General features: G+C 33.3%; 2 protein-coding genes across 2 annotated transcripts; both read right to left on the bottom strand.

The window, feature by feature from the left end:
- Positions 1-2606: 2606 nt before the first annotated feature.
- Positions 2607-5094, bottom strand: LOC132729613 (BTB/POZ domain-containing protein 6-B-like). Its single transcript, XM_060715421.1, has 2 exons — positions 4789-5094; positions 2607-4328 (listed from the first exon to the last, which is right to left on the bottom strand). The coding sequence occupies exons 1-2, from the start codon at positions 5046-5048 to the stop codon at positions 3269-3271; spliced, it is 1320 nt and encodes a 439-aa protein (XP_060571404.1). The 5' UTR covers positions 5049-5094; the 3' UTR covers positions 2607-3268.
- Positions 5095-8281: 3187 nt separating this feature from the next.
- On the bottom strand, positions 8282-10520 carry LOC132729521 (BTB/POZ domain-containing protein 6-like). The gene is made up of 2 exons (XM_060715301.1): positions 10220-10520; positions 8282-9831 (listed from the first exon to the last, which is right to left on the bottom strand). Exons 1-2 carry the CDS (start codon positions 10477-10479, stop codon positions 8787-8789), a joined length of 1305 nt encoding a protein of 434 aa, XP_060571284.1. The 5' UTR covers positions 10480-10520; the 3' UTR covers positions 8282-8786.
- Between the last annotated feature and the right edge of the window lie 3066 nt (positions 10521-13586).

Genomic DNA, 13586 nt, shown 5'->3' on the forward strand with positions numbered 1-13586 from the left:
CAAAAACAAATTGAGATAGGTGACGCCCAATTGTTTCGCATGAAAAACTTCATATTTCTATAATCATATTGTAAAATCCATGATAAGTTAAAAGCCAATAAAACTGTGCATGGTGTTTTGACATAATGTTATTATTTCGATTTTAAATATTGAAATATTATGAAGTTTGGAACTATTATTCCGTTGTTTTTTCCAATTATCTACAGAAATGTAGCGATCCGTATTGACTAATGATGTCCGGTTGTTTTGTGCAGAAAAGGTCAGAATGAAAATTACAATTTTGTGATATTGGTGTTCGATTCTCATAATTTAAAAATAAAGTATGTTTAATGACTGTAATAATTATTTTCCTTTAATTTCTTCGTCCATATAGGGTATGGCCATCAGCCTATCGAATAAACCTTACAATATGACGTCTCGTTAAAATTGACGTAACGTTGTACGACATGTAATTTTCTTTGTTTGAGAGTAGCGAATAAGAAGAAAATTAATTTCCCTGAATGTAATGAGTGACCGCTAGGTGTCGCTATTCGTATAATTTTTGCACGTGCAAAATTATCGATTCAATAGTCATTCAGCTTTGGACAGTCAGACTGACCTGTACGCTTATTTTAAATTTTTAGCAAGGTTTTCATATATTGTGGACCAACATTATGTATAAATGATATTTCAAGTTTTTCATATAGATGTGACGTAATCGTATAAAGTAATATTGCTAGTATTTCATTTAAGTATATTTATCAGAAATAATGATATTATAAATGATTACGTGTTTTGCAAAATTGTTAAACATGTAAAAGTCAAGTTTTACTGTATTATTATACAATAATAAGGTTGTATGATGTCATATTATAAGTGTTCATCTGACTGTCTAGACGCTTACTCAAATACAGAATTTGTATTGCAACTAGTTGTTGTTTTATATTAAAACAGTTTTAGGTATAGTCATACTCTTATGTAAGGGAAGGAATAGTATAAAGGAAATGAGGGATACTGTCATTTTATTCGATTTGCAGAGCATCCTGCCAATTCCTATAAATTGTAAACGCAATGCTTTGACCAAGAAGATTCCAAATATCCTTCATAGAACTGAGGTAAAAAAAAAACAGAGGGACAAGGCAATATCTCAACAATAATCCAATCTCCAAATCAGTACGCGTTAACAAACACACGACCTTATACCAATAATAAAATACCAATCATTACTCGTGTCATATATCACTTTCTACGGTGCAACACTTATACCACAATATCGGACTTTGCTTGTTGACTTCCCTCGAAATATTCCAACACATTTTCGAAACATATATAAAAATGATATATACGCAACCAGAATCAACAATGTTAACCATATAGCTGAAAAGAAATTTTTACATATGATCATACAAATATTTAAAATTTTATTAGATATATACTTTTACTGAATGAATATTTAAAGTGTTTTTGAATGAAATTTTTTATCGCAAAATCTGCTTGTACCTACATAATACTAACTAAACCAATTTTTAAAGCTGCATTTGTTACATTTCATAAAAGCAGAAATAGCCACTTTTCGTTTATAAAATGGGTTTCATATCAATTTTCTCTCTTATTTTGGTGTTCAGACGACCAAGGCGAGTTTGATTACCGTAAATATATGCAGCCTCCTGGTGGCAAAATTGACATTGCATGAGAAACTCCAACTTTGTGTTATTCGAACAGAAAATCAACATACGTGGTTGGTGCCTGTGCTGGTGCCTGTGCTTTTTATAGTCTTCTTTTGCATGTTACAAGAAAAATATTACATACATTCGTATGTAATATAGGTACGATTGCATACTACTTTTTGTGAAGACTTTATGTTTGCTGAATTAAAGGTGTAATGTAAAATGAACAAACATGTCATGAGATATTTTATATCTTTAAACATTTTCATGGAATGTAATAAATGTATCATCATATTAAAGTTGCATGCCTTCAGATGAGAAAAATGATTTCAAGAAAATCAAAATATGAAAAGAAAATTCACGGTCAATTGACTGCTTTGAAGCATAATCACAAAATAAAATTACAGGAAATTAAAAAACCTTTTTAATACACTTAAGGTAGAATTTCATTGTAAATCATAGTCACAGATTTGAGATATTATTATTTATTCATATTAACATCATTATTGGTTATATATTGATAAAAAAAACGAAAGACACAGTTTGTAAATATTTATTACAATAAAATATGAAAAAGGTATTTTCCATCCTATGCGACGCGCCGAGGTTAGCTATAATTAAAATTCCCGCGCAAAGTCGCGGTGGTGCTTGGGATAATCACTTGATACTGTAAATGGCAGCCATTTTACGATACGAAAATGCCTGGCCCTCCTCGGACAGTTTATCCTGCCGAAAAGATATGAAAAAATACTTGCAATTCAAAGTTTGTTTGCTACATAAAGATTATCGATTTACTCTTTGCACACTTTTTCTCTGCCTGATTGTAATAATATTGATGTGTTTTCATTGGCTTAAACCATCACGTTATCAATACACATAAAGGTGTGAACTAATTTCGTGTTCATTAAAATTATTCCGTTAATAGACATATAACAATCTTATTTACAAATGAAATGATAAAACAATAATCCCAGAAGCATTTAAGATAATAACAATCATTGGAAAAAAATAAATGCATATAAATTGTAAATTTGTGTATGACAACTCACCCCCTAAACAAAACATAATAGACTCAACCAAAACAAGCGCCTGCTTCTTCACCTAACTATGTAGTTGCATGACCATGATTAGCAATACAGTAGCAAACCAAATCTAAGAGATAAACCTATTGTAAAAATAATACTATGACCACAGCAGATTTCGTACAGATAATTAGTAGACGTTACCGAGAATGTTTCCTTTTAAAATAATATTTTACGAACAACATTTGATTAAATCTAAAACAATACTATGCAAAAGGTTAATAAAAAAGACCGATGGCAAAATATTTTTCTATATTTATAAAATGCGTCTTTAAGCAATTAAGAAAACAAAAGAAACACACTTTGAATAATTTTGAATTAAACTTGTTTTGCAACTCAAGGTTATGTGTGTTTCATCTAACTTTATTTCTCTATTAAACAACACTCCTTCGCTGACTAAAACAGCTTTTATTCAACGGAATACAGTAACGTATTAACAAATACATTTTTCATACACTGCTGCATCTGCGTTGTTGAAAAATCACTAGGTATTAAATAATTGTCTGCGTAAAAGGTTTGTGTAATTGCATAATACACAATTTAATGTTGCTTTTTGATCTCGAAAGAGAATGAGTGGAATTGTCCTTGTGATTGAGAAGTGCTATTTGTACTTTTAACGTTGTTTGAGAATTCAACTTCAAGTGGTCCTGAAACGACTTTTACTTTCCCATCACTTCCATAATATGTACTCGCACCTCTAAGTAAGGCGATTATAGTGTACTCTGTATCTGGTTCAATATCTACCGGTTTGTCAAACAAAACATTTCCATAATACTTTGACACTTCATACACTACCTTTATATTATTTTCAGATGTCAATATAGATGTGTCATTTTGCAAACTCATTGTACCTTCTAAAACATCCTCCGAATTATAAGGAGCAAACAAACTTACACCTACAATCTTACATGGAATGGACACTTTGAAGTTCAAAACATCGGGACTTCCGCCGTAGCACCATGTCTGGTGATAATTCGGTCCAAATCTTTGTACTTCTACAATTTCAGTTCTAAATTTTCGCTTTTTAGATATTGCTTGAAACGGAAATGATGTTTTCTTGCTAGCTATTCCTGCAATAGTTTGAAATACAAACACTTTTTCTTCTGAAGTCAATATATCTTCAATGGCCACATTCTCTGCAAATGTTTGGAACGACATTGTAGCAAACCTCACTGAATATATGAGGTCCCCTAACTTACCCCTTTGTGCTAGCTCTGAGCGCTCATGTTTATCACTTTTACCATTACACTGTGCAATTGCCCATCTCTTGCATGCATTGTATACACATAATTCATCTACAATAAGTTCATCTGATTCAATAATTTTCTTAAGAACTTCTTTAGAAATAGTAGACAGACCATCTGATTTTAACACCATTTCAGCGTTCTCCATCCCAAATGTAAGACATCGGTTTTCTAAATGAACTTCGTCGAATTGAATTGCGTGTTGCAATATTGTACAAACGTTGTCGGAAGATAAATTTGTGTTCAGGAACTTTTGACATGCTTCTCTGAGACGCTCCAATCCATACTTCTTGGAACAGTATAGTAGAGCCATTACATTATTCTCGTTAATGCTGCAGTCTTCTGTGTAAATAAACCTTCAAAATTAATAATAATTTTAATTTATTGAATAAATTCAATTGCATTGTTATATATTAAAATTGGTAGAAACTAGAAACCTATAATATTGTAATAAATTTATATTTATATTAGCTCTGGACTTCTCTCACAATCGCCAAAAACATGTAGAAGCCTAAAGCTGAAGTCTAATTGGATCAAATATATTTCTTTTCTTGTCAAACATACTTAAAGTTGGTGTTTTTCAAACAAATATATTCTCTTTTTACTGGTCTTCTTTTACGTCGTACCAACACAGTAAAGGTCATCTGGCGACTTTTAAGCTTTACTGGTGGAGAAAGACCTCGGACCCATGCATTATTTCAAAAAATTATATTCAAGGATTTACAGGTATATGAAACATTTTTAATTCTTACGACGGCTGCGAGTGAGGAGTGTATTTATAAATCAAAGTATTTGAAGAAAAATATTATGAAGTACCTTAACAAATCGCGGAATATAGCAGGTTCAATATCAGGAACATCAACTGTTTTATTGGTCTCTGGAAGTGATCCACAAAACATTGTAAAGAAGACTGGACTCCTACTTGCTAATATAAATCGGTGCGCCATTATTTTTTCTTCCTTCCCGCTTCCTACAAGAAATGTGACGTCACAAAGTCTTTCATTTTGCAACATTCGCCAGTTAGTCTCCTCAAACAATCTGTTGGATTGCCACGCAGGTTCTTTTAAGCATTCCATGCTTGTTGGGTTTTGACTCAGCAAAAAAATGTGTAATATCTACAAGAAAAATATGAACGATAATTATCAAAACAATCGATCGTGCAAAGATTACGTTAATTGTTAAAACTAAAACACGAACAAACAAACAAACAAATGGAAAAAACTTTGTGCATCAAATCATTTCTGTACGAATGCCTTGTTCTCTTAACGATTGTTCTTAGTAGCCCAAAGGATTTATTTATTGATAGGTGAGACCCTTGGAAATTATATTGGACCTCTCCCCCACTAACTTAATAATGTGCCCGATCAAGTGCATATACTGAGTGAAAATCAAAATATGTTTACATTTTGACAATTTCTTTCAATTTATAATTCATTTCGCATAAACGATAAATAACTAACAATACCCAAGTGAATTTATATAAATATACATCGAAATAAACCTTCAGCGTTCAATTTATAAAAGGAGTGTATTTTAAGCAGATAAATAATTTATCCTTAACAATGTTCAAGATCAATTATTATAACACCCAGTCTTTTGAAATAATGAGTCAATTCAGTTCAATTTGACAATGAGAATAATGAGCATAATGTCTCTTTAAGATGATATTATAAGATTACCAATTGTTTAAAGAACTATCAATTCCTTACACTTATACACAGTATTTAATTTAGAAAACAAGTTACACATCACTGCTCAATGACAGAATGAAGCAAATGTTAACATAATTCTTTATATACTCCGAACATTTTTTTTAAAAAGCTTCAAAACATAAAAGAAGAAAAAAACTAGTTTACGCTTAAATTGAAGAAAAAATATGCACCGCTTATACATTATGTTCAAAGGTATCTTGTTTACCATTATTTTGTACTGATTATGGGTAAGTTACCGCTGTGTGGAGTTACATACAAAGCTGTACATTAATTCTGATACCTAAATTGTATAAAAGGCGATTATTTATTTAAAGGTTTGCATGTATCGACATGTATCTTTATGTATCTATTTCAAACTCAAACAAACAAACAAACAAATATGATGCTGACTTTATAATGTGATATGGTACGCTCAACATTAAAACACATGCGATATCAAACTATTAATACGATTAAACTCTTAAACATTACATATATTTCGTGATATTAAATTTAATAAGAGTAAGTTACCTTCAACTCAGTATGACATAGTTTAAATACTTTAACATAAAAGAGAAGCTCTATATTCACTTACTTGTGTAATAAAGACTGAAAAAATGTTATCAATCTGTATTTATAATCTGTATCCCCCTTCTAGTTTAAATAATTGCTTTTGTGTAAATCTAATCTAAGTCCACCTTTTGGAAAACATTGAACTTCCGGGTCGTTTTGATAAACTGCATATCGATCGGTGAACTATAGTGGTTGATTTATGTCATGTATTTTCGCTCCACTGGGCGCCAGACGAAGACACGAGAATACGAGAACCACTTGCCCCTCATCGCTGTGGGTTCGAATCCCGCCAGAGACTTTGGGACGTTATTCTGCTAACTTACGTAACATCGGTAGTTCTACTCAGGTGCCTGAAAAAATCCTGAAAAAAGCACCTGCTGGGGGTTTCCTCCCTAGTACAGCTGGAACGTTGTCACAATATGACCTACGTAAAACGTAAAAACGTAATAAACGCCAAAAAAGCGTCCGATATAGAGTAAAGGACGAAAAAAGTAATGGTTTTTCGTCAATATAACACATAAGAAAAAGTAAAAGGACCATATTTCTGTCAAACAATAATCAAATAGATCATAAAATACCAAATACTTGATGACAAACTGTCTGTGAGTTTGGTTGAAATTTAGGGATATTGCACATAGAAGAAAACTGCTTTGCAAAGCCGTTTACCTGATGCCGATCAATAATCTAATTGTCAAAGAACTCTGTTGGAAATATTTTTAAATGTATCTTTACTTGAATGTATCACATTTTCCCGTGCAAGTAAACCTGTTATGCTTATGATCAAATAAAAGATTTTGTCGAAGAAACCTTTTAACTTGCTTAACAGTTTGGGACTACACTACTGTTCTTACAAACTCGTCTGACGTGGACTCTGTCGTCAAAGAAATTCATAGAATCATGGGAGAAATGTCTGACATAACTATTGAATGTACATGGAACAATTTTTGCCAACGATTAGCTATAATTGTAAGCATGGGGGATTGGTTTATTGACATATCTCCTTGTCTTTTAAATGAAAGATTACGTTTTGTACGTGCCGGACGTTGCACAGGAGATTTGGTATATCCTGCATAAAAAAGGAGTCACTCTCGAATAAAGATGTGATGTTTAAACATAATCCTTCATAATTGAAACTTAAAAGATATGTCTTACTTTGCCAATTGTCAAGATATATTACGTTTTTGATTCCTATATATGTGAATAACGAAGACGAGCTGCGTACTTTTTTGCCAATATATATGATACAAATAGTGTGGATTTATTCAATTTAGTTAATTTGATTGTATTTGTTATAACTCAAATGGTCTTAAAGTATTTAGATAATAGGACACAACGAAGTTGATTAGCTTGAAATAATTGAATAATGGTATTTTTCCCATTACAGTCTACAATACCAGGTCGTTGAGTTGCTATAGTGAGATATGGGGCAGAAGAAGTAACTTTTTCAGGATTTTCAATTATCTACAGAGATGTAGAACTTGTTTTAGACTAGCGATCCTTCTTGACTAATCATGTTTGGATTTGCGTGGAAATGGTCAAATAAAAAGTAAAGCGTTTGTTGTTGACATTGGGGTACGATTTTAATATTTTCAATAAAACTGTGGTGTATGACTCAAGTAATGATTTCCTGCGATTTCTTCGTCCTTATATTGTATGACCATCAGGATATCGAATAAACCATACAATACGACTTCTGATGAAAATTGATGTATTGTTGTACGATATGAGGGATACTGTAATTTTATTCGATTTGCAGAGCATCCTGCCAATTCCTTAAACTTGTTGCCGCCATGCTGTGATCAAGAAGAACCCAAATATGCTTCATAGAACTGAGGTCCTAGGAAACAGAGAATCAAGTCAATACCTCGTCAATTATCCAATCTCTAAATCAGTACACGAGATATAAAACGATATTTACGATCTTACGCCAATATCACAATACCAAGTGTTGACTTCCGTTGAAATATCCCAACACATTTTCCCAAGCATATAGACAATATAGTTTAACACGCATACAATGTCAAGAAAAATGTTAAATATATATTCCTAAAGAAATTCTTACATGTGATAATACAATTATCTGAAATCTTATTATATACATGATTGTCAGTTACTTCAATGATAGCATATAAATGCACGAGTATTTACAACAAATCCCTTCAGGTTTTACAATTGCGTTTTTGCAACATCTTGGACAGACATAATATTGAAAAATCAAATTTTAAGCAATAAATAATACAAAAGAAACAACTTTGAATGAAATTTAATTTTAAATTGTTTCTCATTCCAAGTTTCATTCAACTTCAATTTCTATAACATAACACGCCTTTGCTATGCAGAAGTGTCAACGCTCATCGGTGAAATGTTGACAAATACATTTTTTATTCATACGCACGAATTCTTGTCAAAGACGTTGTTTCAAGTTTTCACAAAGTTGACTTACAATCTTCAATAATAAAGGTAAACGATTTTTGCATATGAGTGTGATAACATCACTAGATCTGCACAAAAGATATGTGCAATTGTATACCATTCAAATTAATGTTGCGGTTAGAACTCGAAAGTAATCGAGTGGAATTGTCCTCGCGTGTCAGATGTTTTATTTGTACTATTACCGTTGTGTGAAAATACAACTTCAAGTGGTCCTGAAACGACTTTTACTTTCCCACCATTTCCATAATATGTTTTCTCAGCTTTGAGTAAGGCGAATATGGAGTAAATTCTTTCTGGTTCAATATCGACTGGTTTGTCGAACAAAACAGTTTCATAATACTTTGACACCCCATACATTATCTTTATATTCTTTTCCGTTGTCAATACAGATGTGTCATTTTGCAAACCAATTGTGCCCTCTAAAATACCTGCCGAACAAGGAGCAAACAAACTTACACCTACAATCTTACATGGAATGGACACTTTGAAGTTCAAAACATCGGGATGTCCGCAATAGATCCAGTGCTGATAATAATTCGGTCCAAATCTTTGTACTTCCACAATTTTCGTTCTATAATTTCGATTTTTTGATATTGCTTGAAACGGAAATGATGTTTTCTTGCTAACTATTCCTGCTAAAAATTGAAATACAAACACTTTTTCTTCTGGCGTCAGTATATCTTCAACGGCTACACTCTCTGCAAATGTTTGGAACGACATTGTAGCAAACCTCACTGAATATATGAGGTCCCCTAACGCACGCCTTTGATCAAGCTCTGAATGCTCATGATTATCACTTTTACTATTACACTGTGCAATTGCCCATTTCTTGCATGCATTGTATACACATAATTCATCTGCAATAAGTTCATCTGATTCAATAACTTTCTTTAAAACTTCTTTAGAAAGAGTAGACAGACCATCAGATTTAAACACTGTCTCAGCGTTCTCCGTCACAAACGTAAGGCATCTGTTTTCTAAATCAACTTCGTCAAATTGAACAGCATGTTGCAAAATTGTACAAACGTTGTCGGAAGAAATATTTGTGTTAAGGAACTTTTGGCATGCTTCTCTGAGACGCTCCAGTTCATACTTTTTTGAACAGTACAGAAGAGCAATTGCTTTATGTTCATTAAGACTGCAGTCTTCCGTATAAATATACCTTCAAATAATTACTATAATTAATGCAATAAATTCAACAACATTGTAGTATTTTGATATCGATACAATATTAATAATTTTAATACTTATATGAGCTCTTGAAAATAAACATGAAATATTATCTTTGCATTTTCATAAACATACCATACAGAATCTTAGTGAGTATTATTTTGAATGCAGTCTAAGCGTAAATCTGCAAGGTCTACTTCAATCAGTAATTATTCATTTGCGTGTCTAACATGTTGAAAACGGGAAGTAATTACAGATTTTTCAAACAATTATTTTTAAAAATTTCCTAGTATATTAATTTCATCCTAAGTTCACAAAGTTAATTCTTTTGACGGTTGTAAATAAGGATCAAAGTATTTGAATAAAATATTGTAAAATACCTTAACAAATCGCGGAATATAGCAGGTTCAATATCAGGAACACCAATTGTTTGACTGGTCTCTGGAAGTGATCCACAAAACATTGTAAAGAAGACAGGACTTCTGCTTGCTAATATGAATCGGTGCGCCATTATTTTTTCTTCCTTCACGGTTCCTACAAGAAAAGTGACGTCACAAAGTCTTTCATCTTGCAACATTCGCAGGTTTGTCTCCTCAAACAATCTGTTGGATTGCCACGCAGGTTCTTTTGAGCATGTCATGTTTGTTGGGTTTTAACTCAGCAAGAAGATATGCAATATCTACAAAAAAGGGAACATATGAACGATGAAATTAAAAGAATCGTGCAAAGATTACGGTAATACGGTAATTATGTAAACTAAATACAAACAAACAAACAAAACAACGTAGTGCAACAAATCAGTTCTTTAAGAATGTCTTGCTCTCTTAACGATTTTTCTCGGTATGTTTTGGCATATTCCATTTGTTAATGTACTTGTAAATCTAGGTAAAAGAACGTTTTAATAACTACTTCATTCATGATGAAACTAGTATTGTTTTACAGAACATTTAAGTTACCTTAAATCTATTTTACAAACAATCAAATGGTACATATATGTGCTATAACTGTATTACTGCAGCAGGATAGATTAGCTTTTAGGGGTGAGGCCGTTAAAATTTCATTGGAACCAATTTAAAAATACGCTTCAAAATATGGCCCTATTAAACAGATAGGGCAATCGTTACACAAGTGCATCATTATAAGATGTATGCACAGCATTAAAAACGAATTCTAACGTTACAGGTGAGAACACGAAAATACGAAAAAGTGATGAATTTCTCGTACTTTTGCCCCGTGGGTCAGCTGACGAAGACACCAGAATACCACAAAGTGGTCACCGTGACTCTTTTGTAATTTCTTGTTTTCGCCTGGCGTCACGAGTGGCGCCCTGCAAAGTGAAAGGCAAAAACACAAAAACAGAATCACAAAGTATAATATCGTATTTTTTATGTTACACTTATCAGATACAGTCTATATGGCATACTAGTATTCAATTAATACCTTTGATAAGCACTGTGTATCTATAAAATCAAGTTATATTTCTTTTTAATTTTACGAAATTTACAAAAACTTACCACGAAAATCTGATCACTTCCCCCCAAAAAGGTATCTAGTAACGACTCGTAATATATGTATTTGTGATAAATGAACAATGCGTATTCGGTAGAAAATACCGATAATATAAAGATATATGAGATATTTATCTAGTTCGTTATCGCAAGAATACAGTTATCAAGATTACGAAGTTTCTCCTTACACGATTTTTTTAATATACAGTATAATTGTCAATTGTTGAAACATAAAAAAAATACGCTAAAATGTGTCAAATAAATCACGGTGATAGTCCAAAGGGAACACACTAAAACTCACGTGACTCACTTTGATAGCCCTATCTAATATTTCCTATCTCATATAAAGCAGGGTGACAATTCCAAGGAAATACAGTAAAGGTCACACAACCCCCAGTAATTGCTTTGTCTATTGGTTTATATCTCAAGTTTACACATGGTGATATCATCAGGGAATACAGTAGAGCTCACACCACCCACGGTGATAGCCCTGTTTAATTATATTATACATTGTATTATAAGATGAAACTATTGCTTAAAATATCTTAAATTTTCAGGAACAATTGTTGACTCGTCAAATTTATAGCTGAGAGGCACATATCTGTTAAAAGAATGAGCCAGTCAGTTGTAACCATGCCCCCATTCATCCTAGGGTGGAACGAGGAAAATAAACCGAGTTTTTCTGTGTATCCCCATCACTATACGTAACGTAAGTTTCATAATGCTTTATATGGGTCTGCACGATACGTAGCTTTCTGTATCGAATATGGACCCCGTACTTGTCATGAGTCATACCATTTATTCTCTTTGAAGCACATAATTTGCCTCTGTGCAATTTCCAAAGTATTAGCCAACGAGATGAATTTTATGCGTAAAGTGCATGTGAAACGTCACTGTACAGTAGTCAATGGGTCACAGGTTATCGGCGTGGGACAAAGCCCTACCCCCAGGGTACACCTTAGGACCCTCTATAATTAGAATTGTTTGATTTTATATTGACATGTATTTTGAATGGGTTGAAGTATATTTGGGTAGTACAGGGGCTCCTGGGTGGTACCCTGTGGGTAGGGCTTGGTCCCACGCCGATAATCTGTGAATGGACACCAAAACGTAAAGTTACCTGAGACACTTATGACAAGGTGAGATGGTCCGGGCTATTATTGCTAAGCAAAGGGTCTGCCTTTGAAGCCTGCCTTTAAAAAACCGTCACTGCGTACTTAGGGTTTGAGTACCCTGGCACTCTCTCTCGTCGTCCTTACTTATTCTGTACGTATGGCCACTCAGGCCAACAGCAGCTGGTTCTCATGTTACAAGTTTCCGTTATTTTTCTCCGTCGCAAGACTTTTCAAAAGTTCTGACGATGCATGGTTAGCCTGTCAACGACTGCATGGGAATAGTGAGTATACATTTCCATCCGTAAGGCTGGTCCTTATAATGCTTGTATTTATGTGGTTTTATATGTTATTTTGATTTTTCTATAAACCAATCTTATGACACACTCGGTTTTAAGTTTCATGCAGCTTCGATCCTATAGCTTCTGATTTGACGAAGTTAATATTGAAGATATGAACCGATTGTGCAGATATTTTTAGAATTGAAATGTAACTATTCCACTCGGTTTATCTACTCGTTTGGTCAAATCTTAAATTCATCAAACAAGACTAAAGTATGTTTCTAGCTGTTAATACTGCTTAAATGTTTTAACTGAGTGTGTCATAAACAGTGCTTTAATTGGTGAACGAGCACATTCAAAATTTTCAACTTTTACCAACTTTTATCAATAGAATGAACACATACATGTAATAGACTGGTGTATGTCACCTACTTGTTTTCAGCAACTAATGACATGCGTATGTGGAGAGAGGGTACCGCTTTAGTAGATTTCGCAAAGAAGGTATACCGACATGGATATGCACCGTGTACTGACCAGGAAAGTAATTATATTTACGAAACTATTATTCCAGGTTATAGTTAGATCGGTAAAGTTATATTTTGATTATTTCATTCCAATTAAAATCTCCTCTCTTCCCCTCGGTACGTGCACGTCGTTGAGAAGACACGGGACATCGGCACCGGAACCAATATGCTACGTGCAAGACGGCAAGTTCGCATGTTTTCTACAGCTCTGAGTAACGTTTAAGGCGGCACGACTTTGCTTGCATGAAGTTAACTGCCGGTGTCCTGACTATTTAAAGGCGAGGGGAGTGGCCCTACTAAGTAGGCTGAGTTGTCAAGGATG

The sequence above is a fragment of the Ruditapes philippinarum genome, unplaced genomic scaffold (genome assembly GCF_026571515.1).
Source record: "Ruditapes philippinarum isolate M1 unplaced genomic scaffold, ASM2657151v2 ctg742_1_1_1_1, whole genome shotgun sequence".
In the NCBI taxonomy this organism is placed as follows: Eukaryota; Metazoa; Mollusca; class Bivalvia; order Venerida; family Veneridae; genus Ruditapes; species Ruditapes philippinarum.

Bases quoted from the DNA above. Each gene is read 5' to 3' on its own strand.
- LOC132729613 (XM_060715421.1), bottom strand. From the start codon at position 5,048: ATGGAATGCTTAAAAGAACCTGCGTGGCAATCCAACAGATTGTTTGAG. The intron at 4,329-4,788 runs GTACTTCATAAT...TTAATTTTGAAG, and splicing joins ATATTCCGCGATTTGTTAAG to GTTTATTTACACAGAAGACT.
- LOC132729521 (XM_060715301.1), bottom strand. From the start codon at position 10,479: ATGACATGCTCAAAAGAACCTGCGTGGCAATCCAACAGATTGTTTGAG. The intron at 9,832-10,219 runs GTATTTTACAAT...AATTATTTGAAG, and splicing joins ATATTCCGCGATTTGTTAAG to GTATATTTATACGGAAGACT.